General features: G+C 41.6%; 1 protein-coding gene across 1 annotated transcript in view; it reads right to left on the reverse strand.

The window, feature by feature from the left end:
- LOC126116362 (protocadherin-like wing polarity protein stan) overlaps window positions 1-18,078 on the reverse strand; it is a 365,097-nt gene that overhangs the window by 54,504 nt on the left and 292,515 nt on the right. The window contains exon 38 of the mRNA XM_049915035.1: window positions 4,648-4,760. Within this exon, the coding sequence (XP_049770992.1) occupies window positions 4,648-4,760 (113 nt within the window). The remainder of the gene's footprint in view (window positions 1-4,647; window positions 4,761-18,078) is intronic.

Raw genomic sequence — 18,078 nt, forward strand, 5'->3', positions numbered from 1 at the left:
TTTTTTTTTTTTTTTTTTTTTTTTTTTTTTTTTTTTTTTTTTTTTTTTTTTTTTTAGGCCGTTCAAAAACGTACAATTGAAGTTTTACTGTATATGTTTGCATATTTGTGAAGTACACAATTTTACATTTCTGAACATTTAAAGCAAGTTGCTAATATCTGCATCACTTCGAAATATTATCATGATCTGATTGAATATTTATGCAGTTCTTTTTTTTTCCAGATAATACTTTGTTATGGATATCTGCATCACTTGCAAGAAGTCTATGGCAACAAATAAATTTTCTGCCAGGTCATGAATATACTACTTGAACTGCAAGGGTGCCAACTACATACATGTGGCACACTTCAAGTGACTCTACGTGCACTATAAAATGCTGTATCCTCCCAACCAAGAAGTCCTCTATCCTGTCACAAGTTTTGTATAGTGTCCCATAAAATCATACTTAGGTTAATAAGTATTGTAATTCAGTGAGCTGCAAGCACCCTATTTATCCCACTTTTAGACTTTTCTAGGCTGTAGAAATAATGGAAGAAAATTAAGAACTAGTGTACATCCAGTGTTGCTTCTGCTTCCTTTGGTTACCAGACTGTAATATTCATTCAGTTTTCTAATCACTCAATATATACTACACAAACTGATCTGAAACAATGGTTAAAGCACTGTATTTTGGCTTGAAAGGAGTGAGGTTCAAATCTCCATCCAGCCACCCTAAAGGAGATTTCACTAATTTCCTGTAATCGTGTCACACAAATGCTGGAATATTTTTTTACATGAGCAAGATAATTCCCTCTACACTTCTTGTTAAATATCATTAAACTTCCAGCTAAGAAATGGTGGTACATAAAATTTCCTTCCTTCCTAATGCCAGTAAATGTAGACAGCTTTCAAGCCTATTAGTGTGGTACAGAGATTTTTGTATTATCATTGTATGCTTTGTTCATTTATATTGAATGCCCTAATATTCTTTTAATGTTTGTTCCAGTCTTGAACCTGTGGTCAGCTCTCAGATTAAGCCTTTAAATGCATATGATGTTCCTATTCAACTCATGTGCAGATATGTGTACCCATCAAATTCTGATAGCAAGTTTATACCAGTCTGATACACATCATAGGATATGTGCAATTCAATACAGTTTGGGTATATCTTTACATAGGTAATCATGAAACTGAGCACAATAATAATTGCATATTATACATATATATATATATATATATAAACCAGACAAAATTGCTGGCCAGTACTTACCTTCAAGAGGTAAAATATTTAGTACTGCCAACAGTGAACACTGTCCTAGCTTTCAAAACTAATAACTTCATTCTCCTTCCCATTGTCACTCCATTCTTTTGTAATCTTTTCCCCTTGTTCTTAATTGGACTATTCCTTTCTCTTGCCATAACCCATCTTAACTTATCGCTCTGCCATAGTCTCTGAACTGAAGTCGGCACTGTGTTACACAATGTACTATATTTGATCTCCTACTTTCTCTGACACTTCCCCATTCATATTTGCCTCGCCCCACTCTTAAAACAGATGAATCCCTCTCATTTATGGGTCTCATAACCTGTCCTTAAGATTTAAATTGTCTCCCCCCCCCCCCCCCCCCCAAGGAGGCAACTAATAGTTATGAAAGCTAGGAATGTATGTGCACTTTCTTATGAGTCTATCAGCAGTACTAAATATTTCACCTCTTTAAGGTAATTACTGCCCAACAATTCTTTACTTACCTTGAGTGGATTATTTTCATTTTCATACCAATATGAGCATTATTTATTTATGCTTCCAACATTTTTCCACTGTCACGTAATTTATAGTGAACGATGTTGGATTCATCTAACACATCAATTTCACATGAATGCACTGCACTTACACACTATAACCCAAACAGGGATTCTTACTTCTACTAAATCTGGTGGGATGAATTCCTTTACAAGATTTTAACAATGTACTACCCTTGTTAATTTTGCTTCACTGGTTTTGACTTATGCTTATATCACTGTGTGGCTGAAATGATTTAGCTTAAGTGTTGTGTCCTTATCTTAAAGCTTAGCAAACAAATGGAATACCATTTAAATTGATATTTTCCTGCTAATGTAACACTGTTAGCAAGACACAAAATATTAAAAGTGGGTATCATAAGGGTTACAATTGGCTCCTCCTCTAACCAGTCTTTTTATGTATGCATGCCACAAACTACATTGTAGATAAACTTCTGGAATGAAAACAAAGAAACAAGCACCCAAACAAAAGACAAAAGATGTAGGCAAAAGAAAACATCTCATAACATCAAAACTGGGAAAGATGAACAATAGGTCAATTAAAATAACTTTGTAATTCACAGTTTGCAGTAGTGAGTGAGGGGATGGATGGCAGTATTTGCAGTAGTTGAGCTCGGGAACAAACTACCACAACTGATTGGTAGCTGTCCCCCACCAAACAAATTGCTGAAATGTCAATCACAAAATTATTTTAACTGAGGTAGAGTGGCTATATAAACATTGAAAAAATAATTACTTTTCCTATAATAAAAAGTAAACTGTCATCAAACTTAAGGCTGGTTTGAATATGTTTTAGTAAACATAGTTCTAATGGAGATGATATGCTGGTACATTCCTCTGACTTGCAAACTGACTGTAGGGAGACCTACATTTAACTTTTACACCTTTCTATTGTTCTTGGTGCTTTTAAGGGATACACAGCATAATTTTATGTCGTCTGAGTTAACTGACTCCTGAGACTGCATTGTACCAATTATTATTACTTTGTTTTACATTATCGATTTTGGGACACCTTTTTATTTTGTTTCGCATTATCGATTTTGGGACGTCCTGTCCATTGTCAAATGTTCCTGAAAGTAAGGTACCTCTAATGCGGGAATCGATTTAGAGATCTAATCACCATTCAAAGACCACAATGCCACGATTTTGTCAAAACTCTTACCATGTCAACACACTGAGCCTAACAAACCAGGCATTCATACTCACACTAGTCCTAACAACTGCTGATGCTTTTTTAATTTTGACCTTCACTTGTCCATATTTAGGTATCACATTGTACAACTGACACTATGTGATGGTATTGATGGTGGTCGCAATGTGTTAGCTGCAATATGATTTTAAGATACTTATGTAATGGTTCCATTTACTTGAATGGTATAAGAATTTTGAACTGTCCTAGAGATTCTGAGGGCACACAGCTATAATTTTAATAAGGTTACTCAATTGAGTCTTCACATTACACTGTTTTCACATTTTTTTAGTCTCATTCTCTACTAGAAAAATATTCCAGGAATTTGTTGTGACACTGGAAGCTATCATTACTGTCGATAACTGTTGTCAAATAATATCATAAATCTATCACTATTCTAAGTTGCTAATACACTTTCAAATCTGATTCATAAAAACATATGCATTTTGAAAAAGCAAGACTCTACCTTCAGACACACAACTTTATAAGTATGTGAATATACCTGTTCATTAAGAAAACAAATGAAAATCAATAAGTTCTTTTTTCTTCACTTACTTGGTAATCCTCTTTGGAAGTAAACAAGTAAAACATATTCTGAAGTAGTAGTTTTTCAGTTTAGGAGGTAATTGTTTGTTTTTATTCAATGAGGTCTTCTTAGAGAGAGGAAAAAATATTTTTATCACTAAATTCAGTGTTATTTTGTCCAATTTCAGGGTTATTTTTTTATCAGTTTTGGTGCTATTTTTTGCATATTCTAGTGCCGTTGTTGACAAATTCGATTTTTTGGAAGATTTGCTGTTACTTTCTTCACAGATTTAGTGTTTTTTTTTTTTTTTTTTTTTAGTATGTTTATCGTCTTTTTTTCCAACTCCTGTGCAATTTTGACATAATGTCATTGTTTGTTGTGTCATTTTAAGGCTCGACATGAACATCAGAAGGCTGTACACTGAACCTCAGTGTTGAGGGAAAAAGAAGGCAAAATTAAGTTTCAACATTCAATGACTATCAGTAATGGATATTGGTAAACTATCTTCCTTGGGTTTATAAAATTTTGGCCATGGGAAAAAGACAAATGTCATGATAATTCGTAAAAATTGCCTATTTCACCTTTTCTTGCAAAAAAACTGCCAATTTCACCTTACTTTTCACATTATCATTTTCTTGAAATTTTCCTGTCCCTAGTATCCTTATTTCTGTTTCGGTGCATGTCTGCACTGAAAGTGGAAGCTTGCTCTTCCGAAACACGTCAACTTTAATGTGATCATGTTTTAAGGTGATTAACATTAACTGTGACCAAGCTGAAAAATTCCTTTTGATTGTTTAATGACAACTCATTTTCAACTAAGTGCTGAAAAAATAAATAAATAATATGATTTTTTTCTTTCTGATATTATAAAATTTCTAACACTGAAATTGTGAAAATTATACTTCTGTGAATATTACAAAAATATTATACTCATGTGAATATATGATAACAGAAATTCCCATGATGGAAGCAACACACAAAAAGTGAGGGCAGGCAGCCACTCACATGCAGGCGAGTGGTGGGTGATGTAAATAAATACTTAAAGATAGTACAATTGCACTAAATTTTTAGTTTTCAATTTTTCCTACTGTTATTACAGTATTTGTTTAATTTTAACACTGCATACTGATTTTACATGAATCAATTCACTTACTGTCTCCGTGTCTGTGAAGGCCTGGCTCAAATCCTCTCACATATGATGGCATATCACTGTTCGAGTTGTAATTACTTGTACTTGTTGATGTGTTACGTAACTGTGTATCACTCCTTGAAGAAACAAAAAGCAAATTCTTATTATTCACAGCTAAATTTTATTAGTTCTAAAACAGAGATAATCAAAGGTCATGTTTTATTTTATCATTCCATTTGTGACTAAACTAAATGAATGTATTCTAAAATTCCTATCTTTTCTTAATTGCCTTCTGTTCAGTTACACCATTTTGGCTTTTGAACAACAAAATTTCTCAATAAAACTTCTCCAATGAAAGCAATATCTTAACAATGAACCCTAATTCCTAGTTTCCCAAAGATAACGAAATACAGCAGTTTGGTGAACTTCTACATCTGGTAACTGAATTTCTGTAATTATTGCAAAGAGAAAATATGGGGCATATCATTAATTAAGATTAATGGAACACCAGAAAAAGTGTTATACATGGAAAACAATATGTTAATTTAGTCCTGAGAAACCCGATACAGAACAAGATACATGTATCATATAGTTTACTGGCAAAGAGGTCCTAAATTACATAGTAACAAGAAGCAATTTGAGAAAAATCTGAACAGTCTAAACATAAGACTTGAGTAAATGGTCTGCCACAGTGGATCACACTCACTGGTATACCACTATTCAGCTACTGTTTTACATTTTGAGCAAGGTGGTCACAAACTGGAAAATCAGAAAATTAAAGATGCAAACTTTGCCAACCTAGTTAAGCCCTCTACCCCCCTGTTATGTGTAACCTGCATGGCCACATGTTTCATGCCAGTATTGGCCTGCTAAGCCATCAAAGCCATCTCTATACCTGAACTGTGAGGCAATATAACGAAAGCTTGGATATGTGAAACAGCTGATGACGACAACATAGGAGAAAAAAGTTCTACAAGATGTTTCAAAAGAAAGTTTATGTCTAAAGGAATGTTTGCACATGGACAACAAATCAAAGGAGAGTGGGCTTTTGGAATTCAGCTGATATGTAGCGTTTTTGGGAGCAGACCATGCATCCCAAGTGTGAGAATTTTACAAAAACAGTGATCCGGCAACCAGCCACCGATGTAATTTTGCAGCTGCAAACAGCAATAGTGCTTGCTCAGCAATGTGCAATGCAATGTTCTGCCATCAGATTCGCACATGCTGTAACTGGAACACAGTATTTCCACAGCCAATGACATGATGAGAGGCTACCTCCTGTCATTACACATCCAGCTCTATCAGCAGAAGCATTCCTTCAGTGTTGTGAATTCAACATATGCAGTCCCAGGATAGTTGTCATTCAAATGTAAGGCCAAGCCACTACAGCTTCATCAGTTGGCATCATCAGCTAAGTGAAGTCACTGATTGACAAGCCGTCAGCTGCGCTGACGCTTCCTGGCTCTGAACTGGATCCACCAACGTGAGGCCACCCCACATATTGCTTTGCTCCTTGTTTCCTTTTCAATGGATTTTTCTATATCACAGACTCACCTCTTCCTCAAATTTAACTTCTTCCTTTGTGGTCAGCATTTGTTTTTGAAAGCAGGAGGAAAATACAGCTTAGATGGATACTCAGCAAACCTTTTGAAAATCCAATACATAAGTAACTGGGGCAAAACTTTGTGGAGAGCATACTAAAAAACAAACTTTTTTAAAAAAAATTATGCCTTGTTTTCATTGTTACATCAAGAACGCTTAGGTGACCATCAAATGCATGCCATCAGTTTGATGAGTAACATTCAGTAGTGGCTCACAAATAAGTCTCCTTTATTGATGTGATGAATTTTAACACTCAATAAGGCAATTTGCCACTTGGAACCCCATACTGTCTCAGTTACTTATCACTTCTTTTTGTGACTTCTACAAACTCTTTCCAAGATATCCTCAGCTAATTTCTTCAGCCAATTTTACATGAGCGACTTCCTGGTTAAAACTGACTACTCACTGTGCATGCGTGTCGTGCGTTTACAAGTAAATCAGCTACCAGCCATACGCGCAGAAACATGAGACTATGGCATCATATGCTGACATCGGAAGTTAACCTACTGTTGCAGAGCTCACTCCTGTTATGAGGTGTGTGAGGAAAGTAATGAGATTGATTATTTTATTTACAAAAGTTTTTTCTTTTTCTTTTTCAAACAACAACATTGTCCCTTTCAGAGTAGTTCCCTTTGGCAGCTATACACTGGTGGACTCATTGTTCCCAGTCTTGGTAGCAGCATTGAAAGGCTTCAACTGGTAAGACCGTTAACATTTCGGTGACATTCTTTTGAATGTTCTCCAGAGTCCCAAAATTACATCCTTTTAAGACATAATTTCAGGAAAAGAAGAAAGTCACAAGGACTCAGATCAGGTGAATAGAGGGACTGTGGAACAATTGGAATGCCTTTCGAGATAAAAAATTCTGTAATGGATGTGGCTGTGTAACATAGGAAATTGTCATGTTGCAGTCCACTTGCCTGCAATGTCTGGTCTCACTCGATTAAAACTTTTCCTGAATATTTATGTTTAACAGGGCACTCATTGCGCTTATTGTTAAACATCAGTCGGTCTTATATTACAAGAACATGCACACGTTCGATGCTTTTGTCTGTTTTTGAAGTTGAATGTTCCCGGAGCGAGGTTCATCTTCAACATGTTCTCCACATCCCAAAAATGGTTTGTGCCAGTGAAAAACTTGTGCTCTTGATAAGGAATGTTGTCCATATGCCTGTTTCAACTTTTCAAAGGCCGCACTCTCAAATTCCCCAAGTTTAACACAAAACTTGATGGCATTACATTGCCCTAAATTTCTCTGTTCCATTTTCGTACCACACAACAAAAACAACTCAAGTGCTGATACTCTCGAAAAACCTGTGATGGCTGTACAGAGCTGAAACCCAGCCTGGACACACCAATCTACAGAGCTGAAACCCAGCCTGGACACACCAATCTACATAAATAGAACAACCCAGCATCGCCAGATCGATGGCAATATTGTCAGTCTCATTACTTTTCTGACACATCTCGCACGGTAACGGATTTTGGACTTCAGTGTCTTATTAATCTTTATTTTGCAGTTTGCTTTGTTTTCATAACACACTGCAAAGATTGCAGCAGGGCCAGGTATTTTTCCTACCTGTGTTCTTCCACAAGAGAGAGAAAATATCTGAGAGCATAAAGGTACCAGTACTTTTGTTTTCGAATACCAGTACCTCAATGAATAAAAAGCCTACATTATGCATAAATAACAACATAAGGTAAATGTTTTAATGAAAATATTTTCAACAGTATAAAAGGCAGACCTACTTAAAGAGAAAATCAATTTTTGGCATTATCTGACACTTAAAAAGGAAACAAGATACAAAGGATAAAGTAACAGGAATTGTTTATTGTTCCATAAATATTGTTTGATGTGTTTGTACGTATATTTTTTCTCAAGCAGATAAATGTAGGGTCCCCCCCCCCCCCCTCCCAATGAGAACAAATATATGACCTATAAAATGCCAATGAAGCAAACTGCCCATAACTGTGTAACATCACTGACTTAACATATAGCTGCCATGAAACATCATTATGAAACAAACTTTCAACTTTCATAATGTGACAGTAACATAAATAACTATTCCAACAAAAAATCAACATCTTTTATAGGTCCAACAGCATCAGAGGAGCAAACTTATAGGATAGTTAAGTTATCTACTTAAAAATTTGAAAGAATACGATGTTATTCCTCCAGAGGACATTGCAGCAGTAATCAGTAGCATACCTGAAAGGTTTGATTACATGATTGGCAGAAGAGGAAGTAATGCACAATTTTGACAATGTGAAGACAGGTCTGTAATGAGAAGTGTAGAAAACCAAAATAGAGCTACATTACCTTCCTGAGCTTCCTAAAAATTTGCTTGAAGTAAAAATTATTTTATTACTTCTATACCTCTGGCTGAATTTGTTTATACTCGTCCTTTCTTCATTGTTAGACACCTAGATGGGTCTATACACAACAGTTTATCATAAAATACTGGATTAGTGTCATAAAAGTGACTAGGATTTTAAACAAAAAAATTTAAATAATATTTTTTAAAGAAACTGAAGTGTTGCATTTTTCATGCTGATCGCTGTTTAACAAGAATGGATAAGAAGAAAAGGCACGAAACCTTCCAACAAAAGAAAATGAAAACGCAGTTTGGGTTAAAGGAATTTCTCCACTTCCACATATAATAATGATTACATGAAGAGGCCCATTAATAATAGTATCAAACAATGGAAAGTGCACTTTGAATATCAACAATATTATGAAAAAGATATACTGCTACTGACCATAAAGATGACAGAGTTCATTAGCAGACAGACACAACAAAAAGACTGTTACACAATGAGCTACTGCCCAAAGCCTTCAAAAATGAAACGCGCGCGCGCACACATACACATACACACACACACACACACACACACACACACACACACACACACACACACACACACACACACGCATGACCACTATCTCTGGCTGCTCTTGAGATGGCAGTCATTTGTTGATGAGGTGTTCTTGCTTTTTGTGTGTGTGTGTGTGTGTGTGTGTGTGTACTAACTCTAAGCGGCTCAGTTTTTAAAAAAAGCTTGAAGGCATAGCAAGCATTTTCTCACATTTTACAAATTTGTTTCCTCAACTTGTTGAACCATATACCGCATTTAATGTGCTTCAATATTCATATACACTTTAAATTAGTTCTCAAAATCATCATAGTCTTATGCAGCTGATTGTATCCCAGATTATTTATTATGTTCCCCACAAGTTCAGTAGACCTGAAAGGTTGTTCCATTCTTCAAGAAGGGGGACATTAAAGATGTAAACAATTATCGTTATGCAAATACACTTCTCAGATCTGCTGCCAGATCGTACTGTGTAAATTCCACAACATTTCATCAGCGCAACTGCTCGACATCTTCAGGTGATGATAGCTGCTGCTGTCACTGGTGCAAGATGTAACTGATTATAAATGCATAACAGTGTCAAAATCTATCAGGCCAGGAGAAGGCAATACATGTGCACTGGAAGACGCTTGCAGTTGGAGGAAAGCAGTGCTCCTAGTGCCCCTGCTGGGACCTACAGAAAGGCCTTCCACACATGCACTGCGGGCAAAGACTGCTGCTGGATGCTCCTGTGGTTAAAGGCTGAATCAAATCTCAGCAGTGCATTCATACAGTTGTGAATCTGAAGTTCTTGTTTTCCCTGTTTTCATTTAATGGCAACCAGTGCTGGATTCGAGGCAGTGTTTAATTGAAAACTTGCATCCCTGTAGACAAGATTGTCTGCCGTGTGGATATGGTGGATATGTATGGCCTCCTTAACAACACAGTCCCAGAAAGACGATGCTGGGGATAACATTTTAGTCTTTTCATACAAAATGATGCCCCATGAACAGACAATGCTCTGCTACTGCTGATTTACCAGGTTGTCCCAGGCATGAATGATAATGGTGTTCAATGCAATGTTAGTGCATGGTTGGGCATGTCTGTGTAAAATAAGATTTTCCACATTGGCATGGGAACTTACACACACCACATTCCCTAAGGCCAAGGTCATGTTTGACAGAGCACCATAAATTCCTCAATTTTGCTGGTGACCTAAACACACACTTGATGTTGTGCCTTTTGAGGATTCTTTCTATTCTTGAAGACATCTACATCTACATCTACATCCATACTCCGCAAGCCACCTGACGGTGTGTGGCAGAGGGTACCTTCAGTACCTCTATCGGTTCTCCTATTCCAGTCTCGTATTGTTCGTGGAAAGAAGGATTGTCGGTATGCCTCTGTGTGGGCTCTAATCTCTCTGATTTTATCCTCATGGTCTCTTCGCGAGATATACGTAGGAGGGAGCAATATACTGCTTGACTCTTCGGTGAAGGTATGTTCTCGAAACTTTGACAAAAGCCCGTACCGAGCTACTGAGCGTCTCTCCTGCAGAGTCTTCCACTGGAGTTTATCTATCATCTCCGTAACGCTTTCGCGATTACTAAATGATCTTGTAACGAAGCGCGCTGCTCTCCGTTGGATCTTCTCTATCTCTTCTATCAACCCTATCTGGTACGGATCCCACACTGCTGAGCAGTATTCCAGCAGTGGTCGAACAAGCGTACTGTAACCTACTTCCTTTGTTTTCGGATTGCATTTCCTTAGGATTCTTCCAATGAATCTCAGTCTGGCATCTGCTTTACCGACAATCAACATTATATGATCATTCCATTTTAAATCACTCCTAATGCGTACTCCCAGATAATTTATGGTATTAACTGCTTCCAGTTGCTGACCTGCTATTTTGTAGCTAAATGATAAAGGATCTATCTTTCTGTGTATTCGCAGCACATTACACTTGTCTACATTGAGATTCAGTTGCCATTCCCTGCACCATGCGTCAATTCGCTGCAGATCCTCCTGCATTTCAGTACAATTTTCCATTGTTACAACCTCTCGATACACCACAGCATCGTCTGCAAAAAGCCTCAGTGAACTTCCGATGTCATCCACCAGGTCATTTATGTATATTGTGAATAGCAACGGTCCTATGACACTCCCCTGCAGCACACCTGAAATTACTCTTACTTCGGAAGACTTCTCTCCATTGAGAATAACATGCTGTGTCCTGTTATCTAGGAACTCCTCAATCCAATCACACAATTGGTCTGATAGTCCATATGCTCTTACTTTGTTCAATAAATGCCACCAAAATAGGATGAACACCATTACAATGGGTGCCTCTGCATCTTCATTTACATCCCTGTTTCAAATGTGCCTAGAATGGAATGAACGACATATCTGTCAATCAGAATAGCCATTCTGTTGGAATATCATTCTTAGGTGTTGTAGCTCACCATGTAGACTGTCAGCATCTGAGATCACATGTGCTCTATGCACCAAAGAGTTTAAGACACTACCGCATTTTGCTGGGTGATGACAACTTATGGGCTGCAAATATAGTTCCTATGAGTTGGCTTGCAGTAGACACTATGTCCCAGTGTACCATCAGCTTTTTGTCTGACCAAGACATCCAGGAATGGTAAAATGCCATATTTCTCCACTTCAATTGTAAAATGTATATTCGGATGGAGTGAGTTTGCTTGCCAGAGGGACACAGGTAATATGTCTTTATTTCACATGGGCCATACCACAAGTATATCATCTACATACTGCTCGAAGCACGAACATTTGGGACTTGCCAACTGTCTATCACAAACCAACTCATAGGAGCTATATTTTCGGCCACAAGTTGTCATCACCCTCCACAACATGGTAGTGTCATACATTCTTTGGTGCATAGAGCACATGTAGTCTCAGATGCAGACAGTTTACCTAGTGAGCTACAATGCCTAAGAATGGTATTCCACTAGAATTGCTATGCTAATATACAGATATGCCAGGCATATCATCAGTCATCTCTTGCACCAGTGACAGTAGCAGCTCTCATCACCTGAAGATGTCGAGCAGTTGTGTTGATAAAATATTGTGATATTTATACAATACAATTTGGTGGCAAACCCAAGAAGTTCATTTGCAACAGATCCATCAAGAAAGCCTGACAAGCCACACTAATTGATTAATGGAAAATCTCATATAAAGATGTGAAACAAATACTAACAAAGAGATAGAGGGCTGGCCAGTACTTACCTCAGCTCAGTACAGCCGATAGATACACATAAAACAGAACCAAAAATTTACGTTCCTAGCTTTCAGAACAAATGTTCCTTCATCGGGGAGGAGAGAGGGGAAAGAAAGGGAAGAAGGGAAAGGAGATTCAGTTACTCACAACCCAGGTTATGAAGCAACAGGGAAAGGAAAATAGGGAGGGTAGCAAGGATGGAGGCATGGTTGTCCCTTTCCCTGTTGCTTCATAACCTGGGTTGTGAGTAACTGAATCTCCTTTCCCTTCTTCCCTTTCTTTCCCCTCTCTCCTCCCCGATGAAGGAACATTTGTTCCGAAAGCTAGGAACGTAAATTTTTGGTTCTGTTTTATGTGTATCTATCGGCTGTACTGAGCTGAGGTAAGTACTGGCCAGCCCCTCTCTCTCTTTGTTAGTATAAGCCACATTAATTATCGTTTTATTTAAATACTCCCAGCTATACCTCGGTAACTGGAGTGCCATGGTCCCGTGGTTAGCGTGAGCAGCTGCGGAACGAGAGGTCCTAGGTTCAAGTCTCCCTTCAAACGAAAAGCCCCCCCTCGCAGTCGAGCAGCCGACCCGAGCGGAACGCTGCTCTCTGCACCTGGCGTAGCTGCCCGCTGATAGCTCCTCGGAGTGGTCTCTAACAAGCTGCAACTGGCGTAGCTGCCGGTGACGCTCTACTGAGCGGCACGAACTAGCCCAAGCCGCTTAACACTTCCGGGCACTAAGTGGCAAGAGTTTCGGCTCAACTCCCTGCAACTTCGGTTGCAAACTTCCCCAGCAGGACTCTCCCGCTCTTTGGTAGGGTAATCTCAGTGTCAGGGGCCCGTTCACGTCGGATAACCCCGCGCACTGTAGGCCGCTCTCTTCAACCCGCGCTCTCTTGCGCCGCGCATTGCACTCCGCGCAGATAGGTCGTAGGGACACCCCTCTTCTGTAGGAACACGATACACAGCACTTTCGCTAAAAAGCAAATATTGTCGTCTCGTGAAAAGAGCAAAATTGTCGTGCATCCACCCTTCCCTATCCAAATAAAAACTCCTGAAACAGCAAAGATGTCCGATCTTTCCTGTGCTTCCCCACCACTTACCCGCAGCAAAGCTGCAGCACAAGACGTGGAAATGCCGGCTACTCCCGCCATCATTTCCGTCCCACTGTCCACCTTCCAAGAGCAGGTTGCCTTGAAGGACAAACAGATCGTGGAACAGCAGGAGCTGATGGGCAGTGAAAACACACAGACAGAAACACCCACACCACACACACAGGCACCTGCTGATAAACCGAAGGACATGCCCTCTATTTCACCTCTGGCGGCCCAGGCACCGACGGAACCGGAGCCAGAGCCGACGGAGGATACAACCAACACAGACGAAGACGGGCCATGGCAGCAGGTCAGCCCACGACGCAAACAGCCACCAAACACGCAAACAAGTGAGCCCACAAACTCACGAGGCAACAGCCAAGTGCTGTTGCCAACACCATCTACATCGCGAACCAACAACAAAGGCAACACAGGGACCAACACAAACAACCCTGCGGCTGCAGCAACCACAAATATACAAGCAGCTACGCAGAACACAAACAACACCGCGACTGGCTTCCCACCAGTCATCATACACAACTACGGAGACCTAAGTCTCCTAAACAAGGAATTTAACAATCAACACAGCCCCACAACATACTACTCTAAGCTCACCGGGGAACACGCCGCACTGTACGTGGCGAACAAGTCAGATTACACAAACTTACTGGACTTTCTCAAAGAAAGGAAGGTAGAGCACTTCACATACAGGACAGTCCTGGAAAAAACACAACAGTACGTGATAAAGGGGATAGACTCACGAACTCCGACCGACACAGTACACAATGAACTCTCTGCTCTCGGGTGGAAGTGCATTCGAGTAAACCGAATGTCAGAGTTCGGCACAGCGAGACCGTCTCATAACTACATGGCGGAATAGGCCGACACGGCCAAGTCCCGCGACCTGCTGAAGTTGAAGCTATTTCTTCACATGGTCGTCAATGTAGAGGTATACAACACGCCGTGCACCCCCCAACAACGCCACAACTGCCAGCGCTTTGCGCACGCGGGTATCAGATGCGGTCTCACACCCCGCTGCCGCATTTGCGCTGGCCGTCACACGACCCAACGCTGCAAACTCCCCCATACAGCACCTTGCAAGTGCGCCAACTGTGGTGCTGCCCATCAGGCAAACTACAGAGGGTGCATTGCTTACAAAGCAGCTCTGAGGCGCAAAATCGCGAAACATGCGAAACCTACCGCCATCACAGTTCCAAAACTGCCCCCGCGCCCAGTAAGAAGTGAAATATCCTTCACTGGAGTGGTCGCTGGCAGCCCCAGCAGCGCGGGATGGTCAGAGGAGCCCCAGAGCTCAGAATACGCTCAGCAAACACCCCCAGCAACAGACACACAACAGTATAACACAACACCTGACACCACACCCGCACCGTGCACACCGTACGAAACCAGCAACAACACCACCCTACCCCCTGAGATCGCGGACTGCAGCCCACCACAGGCTACAGAAAACACACCTACACAGGGACAACCACAGCGCCAGAGGAGGAGGAGAAGGAGAAACAGCTGCAGCACGAGGAACACGACCACACCACAACAAGTACACAGACAACAGGACACCAACACTCACGAACACAACCCGGACACCAACTCAACAACCCACATAACACACCCACTCACCACAGAGAATACACAGGCACCCACAACTGCCACACGAACAGCCGACTCTCAGGCCAGCCCTCACCAAACGCCAACACTGGAACAAGCGGCCGCTAACACGACCAATAACTCGCAGCCGACATGACCAACATTACGACAACATTCCAGAGAATAATGGAAACATTATTCCCCGTACACACGACCACCGAAATAGTCACGAAGATTATGGGGTGTGACTCACAACTCTTCATGCAGTTCATGTCGGGTACGCTCAACTGGACTAGCTTCCAAGCCACTATCACACCGCTTTTTACACTACTACATGGATAATACACCACACCAGCCCCAAAACGCAGACTTAAACACAATCTCACAGACCCTGTTTTGGAATGCCAATGGGATCACAAGCAAAAAAGCCAAGATGGCCGCGTTTGTGGAGCGGAAGGGTATCAGAATCCCTCTTGTGAACCAAACACTGCTTACGCCTCGCAAACAACTAAACTTCCCAGGGTATTGCGTCCATCGTACCGACCGAGTGGATGGCAGGAGGGGAGGCGGCACAGCAATCATCATACACAGAGACATAGAACACACAAACATCGAGCTCCCAGCACTTGAAAGACTAGAGGCTACGGCCGTCGGGGTCAAGTTCAACGGAGCTCACACCACACTGGTATCGCTATACAAACCTCCTAAAAACATAGTAACACGCGATATCAGCACAGTACTCAACATAGCACCGCGGGTAATAGCCGCTGGAGACCTCAACACAAAACACCCCGATTGGAACTCAAGAATACGAACTTCCAACGGCAAGAAACTGTACGAACATGCACTAGGCCGAAACTACATTATACTTGGGCCGGACGTTCCCACGTTTGTGCCTACACAGGCTCGACATAGGCCAGACGTGTTAGATATAGCCCTCATAAAGGGCATCACATGCACACTCAACCTAATGGTTGAAAACGATCTGGACTCAGACCACATGCCTGTAATACTGCACATGGAAGAGACACTGCAGGACATCGAACCATGCAGGATGCTTAACTACAAGCGTGCGAATTGGACACTGTTCAAGGAAACGCTTGATAGTCGCATTCCTGACACGCACGAAATTAACAACACACAGCCAATCGATGAGGCTGTGGAGGATCTCACAACTGCCGTCCAAGACGCAATGACTGACGCCATTCCATTTACAACACCAAGACAACACTCGACGGCCCTGCCCCAGGAAATCCTGGGCCTTATCTCAATGAGGAACTGCCTCAGGAGATACTGGCAGCATACCAGGCGCCCGTTCTATAAACTGCACGTCAACAGACTCCAGGGCATAATACGGAATAAAACACAAACATTCAGAAACGAGCAATGGGGACAGAAACTCGCTGGGCTGGATACCACACGTCCTGGCGTGTGGCAGCTGGCCAGACACTTCACCAGGGAGAAACATTACATTCCCACGTTACAAGGACCAGACGGCCCGGCCTACTCCGCGACGGAAAAGGCAGAGCTTATGGCCACAACACTTGCAGTGTCCTTCATGCCGAATCTGGTTCCTTCAGACCCAGCATTCACACTTGAAACGGACCAGGAGGTTACACGACTTGTAGCCCAGCCCTCGCGCAACGAAATAAGACGTACTAGCACAAATGAAGTCACATGGGCTATCAAGCACACCAACGCTAGAAAAGCCCCTGGGCCTGATGGCATTCAAAACCGTGTCCTCCAGGAGTTCACGGATAAAGCCGTAGAATACCTCACACACTTAACGAATGCCATCCTGACACACCAACACTTCCCTGACTTTTGGAAGGCGGCCAAGGTCCTGATGTTCAGGAAGCCAGGGAAAGACCACTCCCTCCCACAAAATTAACGACCCATCAGTCTGCTGTGTTCGCTCAGCAAGATTGTTGAGAAGGTAATACTAAAACGTATCACTAGGCATTGCATCGCCAACGATGCCCTAAGACCGGAGCAATTCGGCTTTAGGAATCACCACTCGACAACACAACAACTCCTCCACGTAGTCGAATATATAACACACGGCTACAACATGAACAAAGCCACAGGGGCCGTGTTCCTAGACATCGAAAAGGCTTTCGATCGTCTCTGGCACAATGGACTCATACGCAAACTAAGCGAAGCTGGTTTCCCGGACGGACTCGTACGTCTCATACACTCATATCCCACGAACAGATGTTTCAACACTAACGTGCACGATAAACAATCAACACAACACGGTATCCAAGCTGGAGTACCCCAAGGGAGCATCCTAGGGACCATCTTGTTTAACCTGTACATTAATGACTTCCCAGCAACACAAAACATGACGTTAGCCATCTACGCGGATGACACAGCCATCCTCGCGCAAGACTGGAAACCGTCGAACATCAGTTCACGAATACAGACAGCACTCAGAACAGCTTAGCCTTGGTTGGAGCGATGGCGTATTAAAGTAAACGTCGACAAGTGCGAAGCAGCTCTGTTCACACGCAGACCGAAACTACTGCGCAAACACCAACACTGTAGACCAATAACACTACATACACGCCCAATACGTTTCCGAGAGAAAGTCAGGTACCTTGGTGTCTGGCTGGACCGGAAACTTACATGGGGGGACCACATCGAATACGTTGCCAACTGAGCACACGCGAGGCTCAAACAGCTCTACCCAATGCTCAACAGGGACAACACACTGAATAGGAGGGTGTCGAGGTCCTTATACATGACACTGATTAGACCTCTGATGACGTACGCAGCTCCCGTCTGGGGATATGCAGCTCCTACACGACTGCGCCGCCTGCAGATCATACAGAACAAGGTACTACGAATCATTAGCAACGCTCCACGCTACACACGCACCGTGAATCTTCACCACGAATACCGCCTTGATACCCTCAAGGAAGTATTCAAAAAACACGCCACACGACTATACAGGAACTCGACACACTCAAACAATCCTTTCATCCTCACTCTGGGAAACTACGATCACAACCACAGGTGGAAGCACAAGCGACCAAAGACACTGCTAGCTAGGGCATAGCC

Source organism: Schistocerca cancellata, chromosome 1 (genome assembly GCF_023864275.1).
Source record: "Schistocerca cancellata isolate TAMUIC-IGC-003103 chromosome 1, iqSchCanc2.1, whole genome shotgun sequence".
NCBI lineage: Eukaryota > Metazoa > Arthropoda > Insecta > Orthoptera > Acrididae > Schistocerca > Schistocerca cancellata.